The 17,879-nt window shown below is 37.6% G+C and overlaps 3 protein-coding genes across 6 annotated transcripts in view; 2 read left to right on the forward strand and 1 right to left on the reverse strand.

Moving 5' to 3' along the window:
* The window catches only part of LOC134854909 (dynein intermediate chain 2, ciliary-like), a 512,182-nt gene that overhangs the window by 157,252 nt on the left and 337,051 nt on the right, over positions 1–17,879 (reverse strand). The gene's annotated exons all lie outside the window — the stretch shown is intronic.
* LOC134854908 (protein arginine N-methyltransferase 5-like) overlaps positions 1–17,879 on the forward strand; it is a 568,964-nt gene that overhangs the window by 54,019 nt on the left and 497,066 nt on the right. The gene's annotated exons all lie outside the window — the stretch shown is intronic.
* LOC134854251 (glutathione S-transferase Mu 6-like) overlaps positions 13,456–17,879 on the forward strand; it is a 6,776-nt gene continuing 2,352 nt past the window's right edge. The window contains exons 1-2 of the mRNA XM_063870434.1: positions 13,456–13,938; positions 17,271–17,357. Coding sequence (XP_063726504.1) covers positions 13,657–13,938; positions 17,271–17,357 — 369 coding nt within the window. The 5' untranslated portion in view covers positions 13,456–13,656. The remainder of the gene's footprint in view (positions 13,939–17,270; positions 17,358–17,879) is intronic.

Below are 17,879 nucleotides of genomic sequence, written 5' to 3' on the forward strand. Positions count from 1 at the left end.
GACTTCCTATTTGTACCATTTTTTGAAAATCGGTCGATTTTTTTGAGAAAAAAAAATAAATTTTTGAAAAACGTGAAAAATGTTTTTACAAAGATTCTCAAAACAAAAACAAAAAGAACCCGATCCTATACAATTTCATAAAACCAGATTTTATCAAACAAAATTTTTTGAAAATTTGCGTGAAATACTCTACCCACTATTATCAGATTTGAGTGTGAATCCAATAACGTTACACGGTTGGACCACTGTATTAAGAAAAACTTTATTTTTTCAAACGAATCGGCTACTGTTGCATATCTTGAAAAATCAGCAATAAATGATTTGCATGTTTTTTTTGCATGCACTGATTCCTAGAAAAACACAAATGTCACTCTAAATTAACGCAAACATTCGCCTTGCCCTTATTTGAGGGTTCTTAGATACATCAGAAGTAGATACCTTACATTCCGACACACGTAGTATGTTAATAGGTTACCAATGAACCGGAAGCAACCATGCTTCTTAAAGCGTTACTTGCAATTTTCTTCTTTTTCTCACAAATCACTTTTCAAACGTAGCAAAACACAAGGTCGACATATTCGGCATTTTTGTACTATGTTTAAACCAAAAAAGACTATCCCTTTCAATAAGATAAGCTTTCTGTTGTTCCACACTTATATGCCGATTTTGTTACATCTCACTGTGTTGCCTTGTTAAACTAAAAGTCAAACAGTTGTCAAATGATATTTAAAGCTCGGCACATACAATGCGCGCTGAAGATTGAACGTGTACTTAACTTTATTACGATCATAGAAGGGGAGGTAAACTTCTCCATCAACATGTACTCGCTGTTGCGTTCCATCCCCATTTGTGACAAACATTGCACTTTCACAGCATAGAAATTGACCTGAACGTGAATTCTTTGGGAATGATATGGTTCGTGCATCCACGGTCTATCACAATATCCATGGACCCATTTAAAATTGCATTTAGTGCAACTCCAGAGAAAACACCATAATTGTGGCTCGTTTTTTGCTAGTTTATATGCTGCTTTGCATAGCACCTGTCGACAGTAGGATTGTTACGGCCCCGCTTATTACAATTACATTACTAGTTTGGCTTGTTGCTCTGTTCAGTTCCCCCATTGTATGGTCCTCGGAGAAGCCCATGAATGCCGGAGCCGCAATTGACTTAGAACCCGTGTTTTGTTATTTGAGCACCCCAAGTGATCTTTTGATAAACTCAAAATAGGCTCCTTCAAAATAGGCTACGAATGGCTTACACCATACAGGAAAAATTTTTTTAGTTTTCCGTAGAAATGAGCAGTTTTTTTTGTTCGGAATCTATCAAGATGTTGTTGCTTGGAAGCTCCAATTGCCCATAACTTTTTAATAATGATGATCCAAGGAACTCAACTGTTACTTGTAAGACAATGTATTGATCAAACGGTGTATTTCCGTTTTATTGAATTATCTTATCGAAAATTCTTCTGCTGCTGAGTCTGAGCTCTAGAACAGACCACACTCGATAGCTCAGATGTGTTGCAATAACAATCGGTCTCAGTGACATGGTCACAATGGCATAAATTATAATTGTGTTATTTCGTTACAAAGCTAGAAGGCTTCAAGGTTACTGCCTGCGTAGTACTACGGCGGGGGGAGGGGGTACGAAGTTGGAAGAGAACCAAAGTTCTTTTTTTTTGGAAATACTTAATATACAGATGAAACAAAAACTGAAAATCCCCTTCCTTTTGATTGTCCATGATCTGGTCTATTTTCTTCACTCAGATTTTCATCGCACTGTGTGGAGTCCTTGCTTTTTTGGTCCATCCCAAAACAGGAATTGACTATTGCTCAGTTGAACTCTTTTTGAAACTTATTCCAAGTTTAGCCCACACGAATTGGCTCTTTTCCAGTTCCCTCCTTAGATTTTTCTGAAAAGCGATGATATATGAAAGCCTATTTATAATTACTTTTGACGATCCCCCCCCCCACCTCACACGAGCTTCAATATATATGTGTAACGAGTGGTTTTACGAGGTTGGGTATGAAGACTAAAAATGTTTGTCGTGGCTTTATTAGTCTGTATGTAAATTTTCATTACAATCGGACAATGTGGTCAACAAATTTACATGTAAAAATTTGCAGGTGGGGGGGGGGGAAGAGGAAAAAGAGCCGATCTTAGCTGTAACAAAACGTGTCAGCGAGAACAGGTGAACTAATTTTTACAATATGTAAGAACCTCATAATCTTACATGCAAACTGCCGTGAACAGTTTTTAAACAGTTTTTATTTGTTATCTTACGAGGGGAATGAGAAACTGGAAAAAAGCCCACCAATTGAGCTCGTCCAAAAAGAAAAAAGCACGTGCATTGGGATAATAATTCTGCTAAATGCTAATTAATCACAGCGATTCCTTCCCATTAAAGCGCCTACCTCAAAGTCCAAAGTCCTTGAAATATGAAGCCTCACTTAACACTAAAATCCTACTGTGACGGGCGGGGCTGTGGTACGGATCTTCCCCCCCCCCCCCACCTCACATAATCATCGAATTCATGGTGTAACGAGTTCTTTCACAAGGTTGAGCATAAAGACCAAATATGTTTGCCAAATTTAATAACAATCTGACAATTTGAACAGAAAAATTACTTCAAAAAATTTGCAGGTGGGGAGAAAAGGAAAAAGTGCCACCATATCAAGGTTCGCTTCCACAATAAGCTTTTGGAAAATCAATTATACTACAGGCCCCCTTTTCACCTCTACCACAGCGGCTCTTTTTCCTTCTCCCCGCCTGCAAAATTTTTTTATTAAAATGTTTTTTTGACTCTTTTTCCTTTTGCCCCCACCAGCGAAGTTTTACTAGTAAAATTTTGGGCTCTTTTTCCTTTTCCCCCACCTCACATAAGCGTCAATTTTATGATGTAACGAGGGGTTTTACAAGGTTAATTATGAAGACCAAAAATGCCAATTTTTGTAACATTCGGATAAAGTGAATATTTGCAGGTGGGGGGAAAAGGAAAAAGAGCCAAATTTTGTTCACATCATCGAATTGTTACAAAAATTCGTATGCGGACTAATTAGGCAGTGGCAAACATATTTGGTCTTCATACTTAACCTTGGAAAACCACTCGCTACAACATAAAATTGATGCATATGTGCGGGGGGGGGGGGAGGAAAAAGAGCCGATTGTTTTTGTTTTCATTGCCTGATTGCTATGAAAACTGATATATGGACTAATTATGCCATAATAAACATATTTGGTCTTCATACCTAACATTTTAAAACAACTGGTTACACCTTAGTAATGATACTCATGCGAGGTAAGGGGAAAGGAAAAAGAGCCCATAGGGTCTGCGTTTAAAGCCGAAACGCATCAAAACTAGTCTACATGGGTCCTGCTTAGTTTCTTGTTTCTGATGTTTTGCAGCAAGTGCTGCACTAAATTGTGAACAAATCAATTATAAGGCATTAATGAACTTTGGGCTCTTTTTTTCACAACCCCCGCTCTTTACAACCTCTTATGGTGTAACGAGTGATTTTACACGATTAAATATGTTTTTGGCTCAATTAGTCCGAATAAAAATTTTCATAGCTGTCGGATAATTTGAACAGTAAGTTAACTTTGTCCGGTTTCTTAGCAAAATTGGCATGCTGACTAGTCTTAAAACCAGTTTAAAACTAGTATTGGAACCAGTTTGAAACTAGTATTTAAACTTTGGAACCAGTTTAAAACTAGTATTTATATCCAATTGTATTTTTGATAAAACTATCTCTATAAAATATTTCTAACTAACCAATCATCATGATTCATAACTAACACTTACAATTATTGGTAACGCTGAAATTATTCATAGTTTCAGCAACAGGACAAAGTAAATATAACTTAGAAGACAGTTGTTCTCCTTCAAGATAGTTCCCGATATCTAACTCGCAAGCACCAATATACTCTAGATATATTGAGACTAGGAGATATAAGAGTAAGATTAAGTTTGGTATTAGACTAAGAAGATGCACAAATCTATCTGGCCGAAAATAAGATTCCTTATCTGAAATTAATCTATGAGTGAGCCACCCCGGACATAAACTCACCTTATAAAAACCCTTGTTATTCAATGAAATTGCTCCTTATGTTACTTGAGGGAGGAAAAGAGCCCGCTTAAAGAGCTGAATTAAATCAAATCTCATGCCAATTTTTGTAGCAATCGCAAATTTTGTTCAAAATTTTCAAATGCGGAAACACGCAGTATAGTAAAAAAAGAGAAGTATATGAAAAATGTGCCAGCCACTGTATAAAAACTACAAGCGGAAATCCAACTGTAATTAAAGATTTTGGCAAAAGAAGCAGATTGAGTTAAGCAGACTTTGCAGTTCTAATCTTTTATGCTGAACTATAAAAACAGTAAAACCGAATCAATAAAAATCATCGTGAAACTCGAACGGTTAAAAATTTAATGGAAGATTAAAATAAAAAGTTGCACGGGAAAAAGAAATTGTTTTTTTTTTCTACAATTATTTGACATAATCCTGGCTTATTTACGTTTTCAAGCCCAATTCTACAGAAAAAAAGTAGTACACGTTCGATTGTTCAACCATAAATTTTAATGCAAACAGGTTTCCAAAACGTTTTTAAAGTTAAACTAGCTTGATTAGCATTAGCCAATGTTTTTAGAGAAATCCGTAGCGCGGCTGGAATCTAGCCGTCACGCTACGATTTGGCAAACCCATATGCTACCCTCAGTACTATGGCGGACTTTTGAATGTACTGAATTTCTACCAGCGCAGTTTAATAGCCTTAACATCTTCCGCTCCAAAAAAAAGCGAGAACCGGATCAAGCTTCACGTGCTGTCGGGTTTATTTACCGGAGAGGGCCCTACAATTTGCAAATCGGACGACGTTGTCTTTTCCGAAGATATGCGATGTTACGCCCGCGAGTTTTTAGTAGTTCGTAAGACTGGTCGATTCAACTGACCATGCTAGATCTTCCGCTTTCGATTCATCCTTGTGAGAAGCATGACGTTCACTCTTTTTTAGAAGTGCCGTTACATACTCACTTAATCTTCACTACCTAAAAGGGTTTGCGCAAGATAGCAAGCGCAAGTGTACAGCGTTTTGAATGCGATAATTTTTCGCTCAAACTTATGGACGGAAACTTTAGACTATGCTGAGTAAAAAAATAAGTACGCGTCAAAGCTTTGAAACTACTTGAGTCATCGGAAAGGGAGTTGAACGAATGTTGAAACGGGGCGCGCGTTGAACGAACTTTCAACAAAACACTTTTTTGTCCACAACCTCGTCAGTCATTTTTTTGACCAAACGATTGCGTAAAACACGCGCTTTTAATGAACGGCTCCTCAATGAGGTCTTTGTGAGGATTAAATTTCCTTTTATTACCTTAATAAGCTAGCAAAAGGTACGTTTTCTTTCATGAATTTTTGATGCCAAGAATAGGACCTTTTCTGCAGCAAACAAATTTGCTACTCTTTAATGGCCTTAATACCGAGGTAGTTCTTCGCCTAAAGATAAAACGCCAATAGCCAAAACACAAACTTTTGTCAGTGAATGGAACGGTTTTAAGGCGATCAGTGCAGGTCGTAAAGCAAGAAAAAGGGAAAACTTAGCGCTTCACGAACGGTTGACCAATAACGACGTGAAACAAACCAAACTAGTTGACTCCACAGTTAAAGAACAGCGGCTCGAAAGTTTTCTCAGACAGTCACAAACTTTATTTCCGGGGTTTTTCAAACATCTTTCTGCAAAGTAACATTCTTTGCAAACTCAGCAATTACATTCGTAGTTTTGCCGAATACAAAGAGATGATGATAGGCCAAATATATATCATCACTCATGGACCGTCAAATGAAGACAGTTTCTACATTGGTAGGGGACCTTTTTGAAAAGAGAAATATGGGTTTAAAAGTGTTTCATATTTCGATCGTTACCTACTCAAAAAGTTTTCTAAATCTACATTAGCATTTTCACAAGTCATTTGAACAATTTTGGATTGTTGTTTGTCGAATGCTTTTAATCATACGATTTCAAATTAAAACTTAAGTTTGAGCGGTCGAACGGGCTGAACAAAAACAGCGGTTTTCAGTTGTAGCTTTCATTCAACAAAAAAAGAGAGGAAAAATGCCAGGGAAAGTTTTTGTAAAAACGGGAAAACGGAAATAAGTTTAATAGTCGAAAATTTTCTGAAAAGATTTTCTGAACAATCGTGGAAAACTATCTGGAATTTGTTTGGTGTCACAAAATTGTTGGAATGAAGGCTCTACAAGGTTACTAAAAAATTGGCTAGATACTACTTTGTTAGATTTTAAGTGCTGTTTTTATGTGTTTGTCATTTGAAATTTGTCTTACATCTTTTAAGAATGTCAATCGAAAAGTTTTATAAAATTTGAACATAGGTTTTTTAGCTTTTTTGTTCTAAAAATGAGACAAAAATAGAGTCACTCTTCGAAGTTTTTGATAAAGAAGCAACAGCAGTTATTTACACTTCAGTCCTTGAAGTCTGGGCAATTTGTCGGCCCATTTGACCATCGACTAATTGGGAATGTCCAACATGATTTTTTCGGTGCATGTGTGTTAGAGTGGTCGCAAGTGTTCTCTCTGCGATTATAATGGATTATAATCCATTATTATTCAACAAACGTCATCGCTTCATTTCTTTTTAATTTTGTTTGGTTATCGAAATAAAAGAAACTGTAACTTTGTACTTATAGCCACCAGCAGATTTAGGAAGGGGGCGTCGGGGGGCCGACACCCCCACCCCCCGCAGGGATTCGACCCCATGCCGACCCAGAACGTCTCCCCATTTTCCCCCCACTATTTTGGAGTCCCCCCACTTTTTTGAGATATCCATTTTTGGCTTACTGACCCTAAAATTGTTTAACGGCGCCTACAATATATTAATTTTGACGGGGGTGCTCGCCGGAAAAAAGCAATTTTTTGGTCAAATGCTTCCAAAAAGTGCCTAAAAACACCTTTTTTGGTTCGTTTATTTCTCAAAAATTTTGCCTGCCATAAATTGACAAAAACAGGGTCTTTTTAATGCCTTGGAAGAGCTTGGAATCAATTTAGTCAACCTAGGGCTTAGAAGACCCCCTCGCGAAAATCCTAGATCCGCTCCTGGCTTACTGATTCTTACATCTCACTGATTTTTATGGTGTTTTCATTTCATTATAATTGACTTTTTTTTGTGAAATAAAATTTTGATCGAAAAGGGACTGTAATCAATTATTTTAGATTATAATAGATCGTATAAGATTATAAGAGATTTTCGGAAAAATTATAATCAATTATAATTGATTAAAATTTATTAAAATGTCACCAAAAAGGTTATCATTATAATGAATTATAAATCGTTTTAACACCTATAATAGGCACTTATAGCTAATTATAGGTTTGCTGAAAGTACGATTATAATTATAATCTAATCGATTATTTTCTTTTTTAATCAATTTCGCGCTAAAATCTCATTTTAATCTAAAAATAAGAAGAAAGAAGCTAGTATAAAAAAAATTGATTTTTTGAACGACTAAATTTGGAATAGTTTATTGCATGGAAAAATCAATTGTTATCAGAAATATTTGTTAGAGTAGGGGCTCACTCATCTTTTTAAGACTTCATAAATACAAAAAACTTCTATTCATTTGTTCGAACATATTTTTTCTTGCAACTCGATTTTCAAGCCTTTTTTTGTTAAAATAGCCTAACCCGCATTAGCCATTGTTTTTTTTTGCTTTTTAAAAACCTCATAACGAGGCCAAACTGTGCATTTTAAGAATTGTAAGCGAATTCCGCAACAGAAAAAAACGGATTTTTCCCTGAAACCGCAAAATTGATCTTTTCTTTGATCTTCTCTGCTGTTTTGGATTCCACGGCCAAATAGCTAAAACACTGTGTTGCTCAAAATTGCTCCAAAAACAAGCAACAAAATGTGCGGAATCCGGAACAAGTTTGTTAAATCCATGAACAAATAATAATATATGTGTTTAGTAAAATTAAACTGTCGCGGAATCCGCAACTGTAAACAAAATCAGCAAATTAAAAGACGAATCCACAAATTAAAACTGGATTCCGCAAATTGTAAGCGGAATCCGCAAACTGTAAGCGGAATCCACATAAATTTGCGGAATCCACATAAATTTGCGGAATCCGCTTACATTTGCGGAATCCGGACCAACAACCTAAAATTGCTCGTTGCAGAATCCGCAATAAAATCAATGTGCCGACAAAATTTAAGTTACAGGTATTTGTACGCGGAATTCACTGAAATTTTGTAAATGGAACCCACTTACGTTTTGGAACATGTTCTAAGACTTGTCTCTGGAATCCAGGAACATACAGACACAAAATTGTGCGCCTATCCAGTGCACAGTTTGGACTCGTAATGCTTCAACCCCGATTCTTCAAGCTGAGGATTAAAAATTCGGCACGTTAACCATTGTACTATAGAGGCCTTTACAATTTAAAGCTATGTAGCTCTTAAGTGCACTTATTCTTAGTTTTGCTTTGATAATTATCTTCCGTGAATGATCTCATGGCCCATCGCATTTCAAGTACTTCTATAGATCTGTTGGAGACAAGAAAAACATTTTTACGTTATCAGATTTAGAAATTGAATAACCTTTTCGGGTGAAACTAGTTAGCGTCACAAACAGACTGTGTACTCAATCCAGCACTACTCTTCGAAAAAAAACACCCAATTTTCAAGTCTAGAGTAAACAACAAGTCTAGAAAACATCTTTAAAAATTAACATTGAAATCGCCTTAAAACAATTTTACTGGCAAGACTCATGTTTCTAAGTCTCAATATAGCTGAAAAAGGAAACTATCTTAAGAACAGGCAAAAATTGTCAAACTTATTTCCCTAAAAAGGAAATTAGTGCTTCTTGATTTGGAATGTTTTTGAATTGTGATTCATCCATGTGACCGTTTGCTTCGGGTTGCAGTACAACTAGTGAGTATGAAAATCGCAATTGTGCACACGCATAAAGTTTATGTTTATGATAGGAGCATTTCCAATTTGTCTTATGTTTTCCAAGCTTATTTGTTTTTTTTTTGAAAAAGCAAAGATCTGCCATGGCCCAGAATCTTTTAAAAGTTTTCTCTTCTACTTTAAAAGTTTTCTCTTCGTCAATTTTTATTTAATTTTTGTGAGTTTTTTCTCGCCTTATTTGATGAATAGTAGAGGTTTGAGCTCGATTGAGAATTGATTTCTTGAAAAAAAAGAACAATTATTGCTCAACTTTAGCACCATAACGTGTTTCAACCAACTGAAAGGGCAGTTAGACTAATCTAGGATTTGCCGTGCACTGAGGACTTTTCGTGCTCTGGAAAAACATATTTTGCTGAAGGTTTTTCGAGGTTGCTAAAATTAATATTTAGTTCAAAAAATGTTCCGATAATTAGTTCACTAAACTAATAGTTTATGCTTTTATACGTTCTTTTGAAAACATTTATTCAACTTACTGTTTCCCCTATATTCTTTGGCTCTATAGGATAAATTTTGCGGCTTGTTCCCGTGGGCTCGTCATGCCCCTGGGCTTTTGGTTCCGTGGGCTCGTCGACTAGTGGTTCCGTGGGCTTGTCCGCTGGTAGTTCCGTGGGCTCTTGGATTCTCTCATGGTCATGCGGTGGTCTTTCAGTTTCCCGACAATGAGGAACTCCTGATGACCATGGAGAAATCGGATACTGTGATGCTGACATTTGCAATCCATGTAGCTTGCATATTGCTGGTACTGCTGTACTATCGAGGGCCTGTATGGACAAGTCGCAGAGGGGTATGCGGTTGCTCAAATTGCGGTGGAATAGGTGAGGCGAAAGGTCGCGGGGGTGCTCGCAAAGGGATCATACGTTGACGGAGGAGCATATGATGATGTCTCTGCTGTGGCGAGTTGTTACGGGGGCACAGGGTTACTAGAGGGCACTTCATTCTTCATGGGGAAGTGGAAGGCACTGAATATGATCTTTTGGCGTTCAACAGTTCACTTGAGTAAGTTTTCACTGGATGAAATGATTCGATGAGTTATTGCGACTAATGGTGAGTACAAGACGAGGATGAACTGATTTCAATTAAGCGGCCAAATGCTCCCATCAAATTTAGAGTGCACTGATACTATCACCAAACCCATCTTAATCGATAACACCAGTTCTAATTGGATTATCAAAATTAGGTCCACCGATGTCTAATAATTTTTCCACTCTTTTAACTTTGTATCACACCAAGCGACTGCAGCTTCTATGTACTTCTTATCAGTGAAGCAGTCCTTATCAGTGAAGCAATAAGTCCTGCACCAAGTTTCATTTGATTTGACTCATTAAATTTTTCCTCAGTTCTATCTTTTTTACAGTTTATGCTCCATTCTATTCAATTTTCGAGTAAAAAAAAAGTACAAGTCCTTGATGCCGTCATTTTCATATGGGAAAGTGCAATACTTTTATCATTAATCAGCGATTGATGCGTAAAAATTAAATGGTCTAAATGGCTGAGAATTGCCATACTTAGCGTTCAAGAAGACAAAAAAAAACTCGCAACTTGGAATATAAGAAACTTTCAAGAACACAAGGACGGTTGTGACATCAGCAGAAAAAGTTCGAGAAAGAAGAAGCTATCTTTTAACCCCAGATGGCTGAATAGGACTCGATGGTCTTTTTTGAACATGCTGGGAGTGTAAAAAAAAATTGTAATCATCGATGACCCTTTTGTGTCCCAGTGCACAGTTCATTTGGTCGACAAACCTCAGGATTTTGCGGCAAACGAACTATCAGGCAGTGGCTGTTCATAAATTAGGAACTCAGATTTGAAAAACAAGTCATATACCGAATCAGGCAAACGAGTCGGAAAATCACTGCCCGACGGTTGAATAACATCCAATGATGCTGAGAAACCTAGACCCGAAAAAAAACAAATGAGGAGGAAAAATCGCAGACTATTTTGATTCGCCAGAAAGAAAACGTCACCATTTTGAAAATCACTCCATGCAACAACGGTGTAATGCAGGTAAAACTATCATGTAATTAATCAACTGTGTAACTAATCCACATTTTAATCACGTCCAATATCCTGATATACTGTTTATCTATTTGTCGATTTCACCTGATATTCTGGAAATTTATACTGCATTTCACCTGGTCGCAATTGATTCTGAAGTTTGTGATTATAGCTAGAATTGACTATCTTGCGCGCTGAAGAAAACTTCCGAGTGGAATATTTGAAGTTTGGTTGAACGGAGAATCATGTTACAGATCGAAAATGCTAAAATTTTCCTGAGAATGCCCGCTGAATTGGAGCAGCTTGCTGAAGAAGATTTTTGTTGTTTGTTAGCTGTTTGTTATAATTCGAGTTTTGAAAAAACTTTGACTGCTTCACTTGTGCCTGGTTTTTAGAACATAATTAGTTGCAATCTGAGTGATACCACTCATCCAATTGGCCAAATTTTTGCAGTGTTTTCGGCAAATTAAAGGTTCGTTGGCTTGATAAGGAAAAAATTAGGAGAAATACTCATATTGGTTTCAGCTACACAAGTATCCAGAAAGGCCATTAGTTTATCATCCACACAGTGTGCTGCTGATATTTTGGGCGGCATAACTTCAGGACTTTTTGGATACCATCAGTCTTGGCATTCTGTGCTTTTGGAAAAAATGGGATTTTTGCCATCTAAAACTAACGTGAGATGGATACTCTTATCAAATCTCAGAGAGCAAAGAGATTTCCTTATGAGCACAACCCGATGCCATATAAATGCATGCCAAGGTAGATATGCCATCGAGGGTAACTACCGAGAGGTGTTTCGAAATATTAAGGCCGTCCATGTTTATACTTATGACTTCCATTGAACTACCTAAACTGTTTACTGTTTATTGTTATGACTGTTTGGTTTTTTTGAACTTTCTAAAATAACCGTTTTTAATTTGCCGTTTTTTTATTGAAAATTATGGTCTGAAAATGATGCTAGCCAGACAAAACTGTTCTTAGGGATTAAGAATGAATTAATTCAATTGAATGATAATTTCTACCAAGAAACTTCTTGCAGATAAAAACTAACAAAACGCGATCAACTACAGCTCAAATTAACAAAACATGAACAACTACATCAAATTTTTGTACAAGGCTAAAATTATCGTTTTTATTTTGAATTAAGCTGAGGAATTAGCTTACTTCAGTTTGTTCAGCTGGCAGAAATTGAGATTGAAGTAGGGTGTTTGACAGGAATTGAGATCGAAGTTGATTGTTTGACAGGAATTGAGATTGAACATGTGGTATTTTAACTGATAGCTGATCAACGCAGTAATTGAAAATGAACTTGCTGGTGGCCACTTAGTATATACAGATATAACTTAAAACGCTACTACATATACACATATGGATAAAAAACTGTAATCCCCAAACAATATGTGGATTCGACTTACAGTTTGTGGATTCCACTTACAATTTGCGGACTTCGCTAACAATTTGCTGATTCCACTCAAAAATTGCGGATTCCGCTCATGATTGCCATTTCCAAAACAGCTTGTTTTTATAAACACTTGTCTTATTGTTTGCTTGTGACTCCACAAACTTTTCCGGATTGCGCGAAGACTTGTTGTTTGTGGAATCCAAAACGATATTTGTTTTTGGAAACCAAAACAGCAGAGAAGATTTTTAAAAAGTAGCAATGTTGAGGATTCCGCAACAAATCTGATTTTGGCCAGTTTCTGAATCCGCTTACAATGCTAAGAATGCAAAGTTTGGCCTCGTAATGCTGACATGTGAAACATGTGCAGACATTTTCCATTTGATCAAATTTTACCAGATCATTTTACAGTCTGAAAAATATGACAGTCTGAGCACAAAATTGAAAGGTTATTATACTGCAATCAATTTTTGCAAAATTCCAGGGACTCCAAAAACTACAAATTTAAAAACTAGATTGCGCAACAATTTCAGTTTTCTGTTAACGCGCAGTGAAGTGGCAAATTATAGGGCTAAGAAATAGTTCCAAATTGAGTTGAGGCGTCCAAACAATGTGTTAGTGTGATAAAAAGGAGACTTACGATTTCAGGGAGGCCTGGAGAGCGCCCTCCCTCTCGCCTACCAGTTTTTCTTTGTAATATTGACCTCTGACCACCCGAAGGGTCCCTCTGGTAATTTTACAGGTTATCTAGATTTTGCCGACCGACATTAAAGTTATACTAAAGGCGTATTCGGCGCCAATATATAATAGTTATGAATGGAGGAGAAAGCGCGCGCCAAAAAACGCAATCTTGTTGGTCAAAACTTTCCAAAAATTGCCTAAAACCAACCTTCTTTTTTGCCTATTTTGTAAAACTTCAAAAAATGTGATCAAACTTTTTTGTATGCTCATGAGATTGCGCGTGGGATGTAATTATTAGAAAAAATGGAAAAGCGCTTTTCTGATGACTTTTTTTGCCAAAAACGACATCTCATACGTTAAAGGCAGTTCGAACATTCAAAGTTTTGTTACCAGCAGATTTGTTTACATTAAAATACAATCTGGCTGATTCTACACATTTATTGCAAAGTCGTTCTAAGTTACTCAATAATTTACACGCACTGTTCAAAGGTGACTTAATCATTTTGGCTGAACTGGAGATTGTATCAGTAACTTTTAATAAGCTTTATCATCGTTTATTCAACTGGTTCAACAGCGTTTAAAACGATACCATATACTCAAAATGGTGATGAAATTCGGCTACTGGAAGCCTCGTGCGCTCGGTGAGCCAATCAAAATGCTGCTAGAGTACCTGGAGGAGCCATATGAGTGGAAATATTACGAGCCCGACAACATCGCCGAGTGGTTTGAACAGGATAAGTATAATCTGGGGATACATTTTCCCAACTTACCCTGGATGATAGACGGGGACGTGAAGATTGCCCAGTCCATGGCGATTTTGAAGTACATCGGAAGGAAACATGGCATGTTTGGGGGCGCGACTAACGAAGAAATTACACAACAGGTAAGACATTTTTCGAAAAACTGAGATAGGGACCAGTTTTGAGTTTATGTAAGTGCTATCAATTATTCTAGATAGACACCAGTTTGAGTTTATGTAAGTGCTATCAATTCTTCTTTCTGTCTGGGGACCTGCTATCTTGACCTTGCGATCTCTAATGTCCGATAGAATCTGAAATAAAAGGGTGCAGTAAGATTTCGATTTGATGCCTAACAGTTTGTCTACAATAAAACTTATTAACAACCTTTTTGAATTTCCAAACTTACGACTTTAACATGGCGCAGCCAGCAGAGAAAAAAGGAGGGAGGAAAAATCCATTAAATATAGTAGCATTTTGGGAAACACGAACGCCGGAACCTCCAGTATATTGGGAGGAGTGGATAATATAATTTCACTGGGGGATGATAGCAAAATACGACATTGATCCCGATGATTTCTATTTTGCGAGTACTTTAAATGCCGTGGCTATCACGGCGTTACCTGAAGAAGTCAAGGGAAAAAACCGCCTCGATTCGGAAACAAAGTTAAAATCTAGCTTGTATCTTTATATCGGAGATGAGGCGCAACGCATATTCAAAGCACGGAAACCGACGGTTACCGTGCTTTGATCCGAGACAACATCAGAGACAACATCAGAGACAGGAACCCACGAGCAAAGGAGATTGTTACAAGATTAGGACAATATTACGCCCAGCATTACAACGATTTCGCAGTACGGGAGAATTTCCTGTGGATGGACGGCCGGTTAGCAATACCGAAGGACCTATCATCAGCAATTCTGAATCGCCTCCATTATAACCATCATGGGCGGGATAAGATGTTCGCGGCCGCAAAGGACGCGTGGATTCCCCTTATGCACCGAAATATCGCGGCCACAGCCAAATACTGCAAAAGTTGCTTAGAAGCAGGAAAAAACCTTAAACCGGACATTCCGAATAATGATATGGGGGAAACGTATGATCCTAAGGAACCAAATGATTTGGTCCAATTAGACTTCTGGGGTCCAGTAAACTATGTTAGGGGTCGAAAAAAATATGTACTTGTAGCAGTAGATACTTTCTCGCATTGGCCGTCGGCGTATGTTTGTTCAAGCAACAAATCAAAAAATGTATTGAAGTTCCTAAGGAAGTACATAAATAGTCATGGACATCCAAGGAAATTGCACATGGATCAAGCCACGGGGTTTTTCTCTAACGAAATTAAAAATTTCTGTAACTACGAAGGTATCGAACTTCTTAAATCTCCGGTTGAGGATCATCGCGCAACAGGAATGGTTGAACGGACTATTGGGTCGATAAAAAATTACGTGTTGACTTATCTCCAGGAAAATAGAAACTACAAGTTTGGGGAGATGATATCCCGTGCGCTTAGTGCATTACGTTTCGTGCCACACTCTAAAACTAAACTAACGCCGTTCGAAGCATACCATGGTCGAGAAGCAAATACGGCACTGCGAAATTTAACAAAAAAGCCGTCATTGAAAAACCTAAATTGGAACAATGTGGTTAATCAAAAGTTATCTTGTTTAGACAAGGCGGGAAACCTCCCAGAAGTTGAACTTACCCTAGATTGGGAGAAGAGAAATGACTTAGTGTACGCCCCTCAAAATAGGAAAGCTCCAATCATTTTGGACGATGACGTGGTAACGGATCCCAAGGCTCCGGAAGTTGTGGACCCCAAGGAACTGAGCCCACCCAAGACCCCAACATGGCTGAAAAAGCATAAAACAAGTTCAACAACGGTGTATCAGAGGACCGGGAAGACGGATCCAAAGGACCCAAGGAGGTATAAACGTTTGCAATTAAAAATTGAAAAAATGACTAAACATACGGTGCAAATGGAAAAAGGGTCGTTACTAAGGCGGAGTGGAGTGTCTTTTAGATAGGCGGCTGAAGAAAGCCTAATTGGGAATAGAAGCGAGGAGTGCACCCCTGGACGGACTAGAAACGTAGTACACCGGCCTCAAGCGAATCAAACAAGTATAAGCGAAAAGCGGAGAAGGACTGAACTGCAATGGAAAATGCAAGAAAATCGACAAAACAGCGAATAGTGGAATACTCGGCGGATGAGAGCGAGGACGACGACGACGACTACAATAGTGAGTGGGAAATCGGACGAAGGGAACCAACCATAGGTGCGGCGAACGAAGGACAGGATGTACCGTCGGTTAGTGTGAACTCACCACGATCCGTCGGTGAAAAACGCAATAAAAATCAGTACGAAACGGCGACGCGGAAATCAACACGGCAGAGACGCGGAGTTGACAAAATGGGGGGGGGTTATGATCCACCGCATAGAACATAAATGAGGGAATTGACAAGAAGAGAAAAAGGAGAAAAGTAAACCTTAAGAGAGGTTTGGCGGATGAGAAAACTCAACGAAAACTAAAACTGAACTAGTACATTTAAACTATACCAAACAGTAATATAAAGTTGATAAATTTTATCTACGCTAAAATTTATTTTTGGTTGCCCGAATGAGATAGGGACCAGTTTTGAGTTTATGTAAGTGCTATCAATTATTCTAGATAGACACCAGTTTGAGTTTATGTAACTGCTATCAATTCTTCTTTCTGTCTAGGGACCTGCTGTCTTGACCTTGCGATCTCTAATTTCCGATGGAATCTGAAATAAAAGAGTGCAGTAAGATTTCGATTTGATATCTAACAGTTTGTCTACAATAAAACTTATTAACAACTTTTTTGAATTTCCAAACTTACGACTATAACAAAACCATAAAAAACACGATCCAAATAAACATTACAAATAGGAAAAAAAAACGAGCTAGAATTTTTTTATTCGACTACATTTATGGAAAAACTTACTATTGAAAGTTAAGGTTTTGCTGAAGATCAGGGGCGGATTTAGAAGAGCGACAGGGGACGGACGTACTCCCTCAGGTATTCGACCCCCTCACCAACCAAAGGGACCCCTTTGAAACTATTCTGTGACATCCATTTTTGACAAACCAACCGTAAAATTTTTCCAAAAGCGCCTTTGGTGCCAATATATTCTAATTTTGAAATGGAGCGCGCGCCAAAAAAAGCGTTCGGCCTGCGGCGATATCTTTTTGGTCAAAATACTGTCTTAATAGTGTTCTAGGAGTGCCCTAATTTGGTCGACCTATAAAATTCAAAAATGCCGTCCCCCCTCCTCCCACCCCCCCCCCCCCCCCCCCCCCTCGAGAAAATTCTAGATCCAATCCTGCAAAAGATTAAAGAAATTGTGATTCGCGCCTAACCAAACTTATGAAACTTCCCTAATTAAATTAAATCAATACATGGTTTCAAACTGCGTTGCAGCTTCATAGTCAATTTAGTTTTTTTTTCTTGACAGGAGACGTTGCTGGAGACTGCCAACGACCTGAAAGTGAAAATGATGGCACTTGTTTACAGTGAGGGAGACTTCGAAACCAAGAAAAAGGTTGATCCATTTTGAAACATCAGAATAAGTTTTAACGACTGTAGTTTGTTTCCGGTCTCTGTGCAAAAAGCAAAGAATGTTCAGATGATAGTTAATCTGCAAAAGTAGATGAGAACTTTTAAAAAAATCCTACAAAATCAAATTTTTCGTCAAACCATTTTTTTGGAAACTTTTCTTTTTAAAGTCTGAATTATGTCTAAAAACGCTTTCATATGATAATTCAGTTGATTCTATTTCAGTCCTTACGGGTTTTCTTTGTGCCAGTCAGAATCAGTTGAAAAATCGGCTCTTTCCCAGTTTCACGCCCCCTCGTAAACTTACAAAATGAAGCTGCTGTGAAAAATTATTCACACGGCATTTTGCATGTAAAAAACATCGTAAAAAATTGTTCACCTGTTCATGCTGACACGTTTTAATGTAGTTTATAATAAATAAAGTCGTTTTAAATACACTTTCAAATACCGAATTTCAGAAAAAGCAAAGGGGGACTGAAAAAGAGCCAAAAAATTCAGCTGTTTCTAT

The sequence above is a fragment of the Symsagittifera roscoffensis genome, chromosome 9 (assembly GCF_963678635.1).
Source record: "Symsagittifera roscoffensis chromosome 9, txSymRosc1.1, whole genome shotgun sequence".
NCBI lineage: Eukaryota > Metazoa > Xenacoelomorpha > Acoela > Convolutidae > Symsagittifera > Symsagittifera roscoffensis.